Consider the following 5,721-nt stretch of genomic DNA (forward strand, 5'->3'; position numbering starts at 1 on the left):
TAGGGTGTACACGGATTAAGTAGTTGTTAAACACTATTATTGCGCACAGAGTGAGTCCATGCAACTTATTATGTGAGTTAAGCACATTTTTACTCCTGAACTTATTTCGGCTTGTCATAACAAAGGAGATGAATACTCATTGACTCCAAGACATTGAAGCTTTTCATTTTTTTAAATGATTTATTTTTACTTACACTATACATACATGTGGCCAACTGTTACGAACACTACATGCTGTGTCCTATTGTGTAGTCTAGCTTTACACTGTGTTAATAACACAGCTTTACACTGTGTTAATAACACTATACATGATGTGTCCTGCTGTGTAGTCTAGCTTTATACTGTGTTACTAACACTATACATGATGTGTCCTGCTGTGTAGTCTAGCTTTATACTGTGTTAATAACACTATACATACTGTGTCCTGCTGTGTAGTCTAGCTTTATACTGTGTTACTAACACTATACATGCTGTGTAGTCTAGCTTTACACTGTGTTACTAACACTACATGCTGTGTCCTGCTTCTAGAGCCGCTGACCGCGGTACACGCATACCAGTCGGCATGGGTTCAAATCCCACCCAGGGCTCTTCTGACTCACACCTGGCCTTCTCTTCTCTCCACTGTTCCATCTGTTTTAGAGAACTATGTGTGAGAATTAACGCTGAATGATAAGAAATGGCTACCACTGATCTGCCTTGTTAGCCTGGGAAATGGGTAACGCCTTGATCTGCCTTGTTAGCCTGGGAAATGGGAAACCCATTATTGTAATTAATTCGGCCAAATTGCTAACTACCTGGTACCAAAAGTATCAATAAATAACACTGTAAATTAAGTGGAAACCGATACATTCATTTTAAAAATAATTATCACGTTAGAAAACCTACCATGTTAATGTGCTCCAATTCAAAACATCTAACTTCCATCTACATTAGTCTAGCTTTTAGTAACCTCTAAGGAACCTAGCGGTTCATCTACATTCTGTTACCTCTAAGGAACCTAGGGGTTCATCTACATTCTGTTACCTCATAGTAACCTAGGGGTTCATCTACATTCTGTTACCTCTAAGGAACCTAGGGGTTCATCTACATTCTGTTACCTCATAGTAACCTAGGTGTTCATCTACATTCTGTTACCTCTAAGGAACCTAGGGGTTCATCTACATTCTGTTACCTCTAAGGAACCTAGGGGTTCATCTACATTCTGTTACCTCATAGTAACCTAGGGGTTCATCTACATTCTGTTACCTCATAGTAACCGAGGGGTTCATCTACATTCTGTTACCTCATAGTAACCTAGGGGTTCATCTACATTCTGTTACCTCATAGTAACCTAGGGGTTCATCTACATTCTGTTACCTCATAGTAACCTAGGATTATGTTCCAAATGGCACCCTATTTCGTATATAGTGCCCCTCTTTTGACCAGAGCCCATACTCCTGTGGTCTAAAGTAGTGTACTACATAGGGAATAGGGCCCTGGTCTAAAGTAATGTACTACATAGGGAATAGGGCCCTGGTCTAAAGTAGTGTACTACATAGGGAATAGGGCCCTGGTCTAAAGTAATGTACTACATAGGGAATAGGGCCCTGGTCTAAAGTAATGTACTACATAGGGAATAGGGCCCTGGTCTAAAGTAATGTACTACATAGGGAATAGGGCCCTGGTCTAAAGTAATGTACTACATAGGGAATAGGGCCCTGGTCTAAAGTAGTGTACTACATAGGGAATAGGGCCCTGGTCTAAAGTAATGTACTACATAGGGAATAGGGCCCTGGTCTAAAGTAATGTACTACATAGGGAATAGGGTCCTGGTCTAAAGTAATGTATTACATAGGGAATAGGGCCCTGGTCTAAAGTAGTGTACTATATAGGGTATAGGGCCCTGGTCTAAAGTAGTGTACTACATAGGGAATAGGGCCCTGGTCTAAAGTAGTGTACTACATAGGGAATAGGGTACCATTTGTGTCGGTGCGTTAAAGTAGACAGACTGACCTTTTTTTTTTTAAACAACTCAACATTTAATAACGAAGGTAATATTTTCACCTAGATTTCCTTCCTTGATATGAGAAGTCTTAACCCAACCAAACTGAACAAATGTATTTTACTCTTTAGTGAGTCGTACTTATTTTTTTTTTAAACACACATTTCATCCTCCTTTTCAGTTAAAAATTTGCTCTGAATTTTTCCACAGGTTGCTTTTGTCAATTTCAAAGCAAAACTGTCATTTAATCTTTCCTGGCCTCATTGAATAGCTGAATTTAAACCTAATAACCCAAGGAAATAGCTTCCCATTAACTAATGATTTACAGCCGGTGTTTGATGCAGAATAAATAAATAAGATGAAAGAAATAATAACAGTATTATATAAAAGTCCCAAATGACACCCTATTCTCTGCTTAGTGCACTACTTTTTGACCGGGGCTCATAGGGCTCTGGTAAAAAGTAGTGCACTAAATAGAAAATGAGGTTGTCATTTTGGACAGATTTTATATAAAGGCTTCCCTTCTCTTTTTTTTAGTTTTTCCTGTTTTCTTGTTAAGAGACTAGTTTCCCAAAATACCGTCCCTTCTCCCAGTAGTTTAATTACTGGCTTAAAGGAATACCTCAGGATGTTGGCCATTTTTATGCCTCTGCACCTTGTAGAGTCCGTTCCCCGATTTAAGAGGCCATTCTGAGGGCAAAATATGTACCCTGCTACTGCTCTGGACTCATTTCAGTTATACCCTGTTCACCACATGGTCAATCTGCTGGATGTACAACAGTCACCCGGCTGCGGCCTTGTCCTGCTCTGAAGCCTTTACCCCGAGGCGCCATCATGTTGCACTTGACTTCTACAGTTCCAACTATTAACGTTCAAGTTCCCTCTCTCCCTTTTCCCTTTTACAGGAGGTTTCCCAAGCATTCCTAGAGAGCCAGGTATTCCCAACCTTCAGATACAGTACAGTAACACTCGGGCTGCAGCCCAAACACCAAACTATGCCCTATTATAGTTGCGCTACTTTTGACCCCAGAGCCTTAGGCCTTCTTGACCTATGTGCCCTAGTCAAAAGTAGTGCACTATATAGGGAATAGGAGGCCATTGGGGATGTAGCCTGAGACATTGGCTAAAGCCAGACACATAGGATCATATGAACTCCCGTGTCCCTCTGATCAGTGAGGGTGGTGGTGGGAAACATTACAGGTGGAAATACAGGTTGTCTCTAACTGCTGATCTGGGGTCAGATATAATGTGCTCCCAAATGGCACCCTAATGCCGATAATAGTGCACTACTTTTCACCAAGGGCCCCTTGGGGTCATTTGGGATGCATCTATATGGTTATACTGTATAATGTTCCCAAGGTTATCCTGGGAAGATAGTTGGTTATCTGATCCCAGAGCTGTGGTTTAAGAGGACAACTTCTACCTCAAGCACTGGCTAACCTTGTCTCCTCTCTCTCTCTCTCTCTCCCCTCCCTCCCTCCCTTCTCCCACCAGGTGGACAGTGCCATGTCTCTGATCCAGGCAGCTAAGAACCTGATGAATACAGTGGTGTCCACGGTCAAGGCGAGCTACGTGGCCTCCACTAAGTACCAGAAGTCCATGGCCATGCAGTCCCTCAACATGCCTGCTATCTCCTGGAAGATGAAGGCCCCAGAGAAGAAACCCCTGGTCAAGAGAGAGAAACAGGAAGATGGATCCAACAACAAGGTAATGAGAATCATGTTAAATCTCCACTAAACTGGTCACCCCCCCCCCCCAGGTAAATTGACTGAGAACATATTCTCATCAACGACCTGGGAAATAGTTGCAGGGGAGAGAAGGGGATGAATGAGCCAATTAGAAGCTGGGGATGATTAAGTGACCATGAGGGCCATATTGGGAATTTAGCCAGGACACCGGGGTTAACACCCCTACTCTTACGATAAGTGACATGGGATTTTTAGTGACCAGAGAGAGTCAAGACACCAGTTTTAATGTCCCATCTGAAATACTTACACAGGGCATTGTCAATCACAATCACTGCCCTGGGGCATTGGTATATTTTATTTTAGACCAGAGGAAAGAGTGCCTACTATTGGCCTTCCAGCACCACTTCCAGCAGCATCTGGTCTCCCATCCAGGGACTGACCAGGACCAACCCTGCTTAGCTTCAGAGGCAAAACCAACAGTTAGATACAGGGTGTTTATGCTGCTGGATTTAATGACGCAGGACACATTTCTGTGAGAACATACAATAAAATGTTATCGTCTCTTCTCTTAGGTCAAGAGGTCATCCCACAAGAAACACATCAACCCTGTCCAGGCCCTCAGCGAGTTCAAAGCCATGGATAGCATCTAGAGACGGAGCAGTCAGTCAGTCAGTCAGTGTGGTGAGAGGTGGAGGAGCTAGAAGGTTGAGATGCTGATGGAGCTGGCTAGATCAACTGTAATGTGTCGACGGTTGGAGCTTCTTTTTTAATCTAGTCAAAAAAGAAAGGGTGCAATTTTTTTTCCGGGGGGCGGGGCGGGTTGAATGCATTTCTTATTTCCTTCCCTGGCCTAGTCAGCTGTCTAGTTTGATGTGGTGTTGCTATGCAGGCTCGCTAAGGTTGAACACTATACACACACACACACACACACACAGAGGCCCTTAAGCTCACTCTTTCTCTACCTAGTCTCTTTTTTTTTTCATTCAAACAACTGCATTCTGATAAGTCTCTAGCCTACTGTATAACTTCTCTACTGGAAAATAAGGTGATGAGGGTGGGTGGGTGGGGGGGGTGGGGACAGCAACTAGACCAAGTAAAGGGAGTTTCTATTTAATTTGATTTCATTCCAGTGTTGGTATAAGATGGGACGGTGGATTTCATTGATACTGTAAAATCTAATTCTCTTCAAACAAATCATTTTGACCCCTGACCCTCTTATTTGAACCCCCTGACCCCAACCTGTGACGCGAGATCCCCTGTGTAATTTTATACAATGTCTTTCTACCATGTTTTATGATTGCGTGGGTGGTGGGGAGGGTGTGGGATGGTATTTCCGCTATGTGTCGTATATGATATGATACGGTATTGTGTAGGTGCAGATCAGATGATCAGATAAGGCCTTTCCACCCGATGCAAACACATCTCTCTATCACTTTATTACTCTTGACTCAAGCAATAACTGGAGAGCATTTGGATGTGTATCTTTTCCCCATGGAGGTTTTTTTTTTGATAAATGTTTTAGTTTTAGCTTTTTTGATTTAAAAAAATAATAAAATAAAAGAGAAATTGATTTTTTTTTTTCATTCTCAATGTATTCTCTGCTTATCTAATAAAAGTTTGATATTATCGTGTCGTTACCACTTTATACTTAATTATAAACTGAATTGTCATAAATGTTTTATTTCTCCCTGTGGTTAACCAGGTTATAAACAGTAATCTGAATGAGGTCTTGTTGTTTCTCCCTGTGGTTAACCAGGTTATAAACAGTAATCTGAATGAGGTCTTGTTGTTTCTCCCTGTGGTTAACCAGGTTATAAACAGTAATCTGAATGAGGTCCTGTTGTTTCTCCCTGTGGTTAACCAGGTTATAAACAGTAATCTGAATGTCTTGTTGTTTCTCCCTGTGGTTAACCAGGTTATAAACAGTAATCTGAATGAGGTCTTGTTGTTTCTCCCTGTGGTTAACCAGGTTATAAACAGTAATCTGAATGAGGTCTTGTTGTTTCTCCCTGTGGTTAACCAGGTTATAAACAGTAATTTGAATGAGGTCTT

The 5,721-nt window shown here is 41.8% G+C and overlaps 1 protein-coding gene across 7 annotated transcripts in view; it reads left to right on the forward strand.

Annotated features, from left to right (window-relative positions):
• Positions 1 to 5,295, forward strand: part of LOC110504468 (catenin (cadherin-associated protein), alpha 1) — a 224,062-nt gene extending 218,767 nt beyond the window's left edge. For 4 of the 7 annotated variants that reach the window (XM_090220082.1, XM_090220079.1, XM_090220081.1 and 1 more), the window contains exons 19-21: positions 2,887 to 2,916; positions 3,476 to 3,688; positions 4,242 to 5,295. In XM_090220082.1, the coding sequence (XP_090076208.1) occupies positions 2,887 to 2,916; positions 3,476 to 3,688; positions 4,242 to 4,319 (321 nt within the window). In that variant the 3' untranslated portion in view covers positions 4,320 to 5,295. The remainder of the gene's footprint in view (positions 1 to 2,886; positions 2,917 to 3,475; positions 3,689 to 4,241) is intronic. The other 3 variants (XM_090220085.1, XM_090220083.1, XM_090220080.1) reach the window with 1 other exon arrangement.
• The last annotated feature ends 426 nt before the right edge of the window (positions 5,296 to 5,721 follow it).

The sequence above is a fragment of the Oncorhynchus mykiss genome, chromosome 25 (genome assembly GCF_057628025.1).
Source record: "Oncorhynchus mykiss isolate SJ-2025 chromosome 25, ASM5762802v1, whole genome shotgun sequence".
Lineage (NCBI taxonomy): Eukaryota > Metazoa > Chordata > Actinopteri > Salmoniformes > Salmonidae > Oncorhynchus > Oncorhynchus mykiss.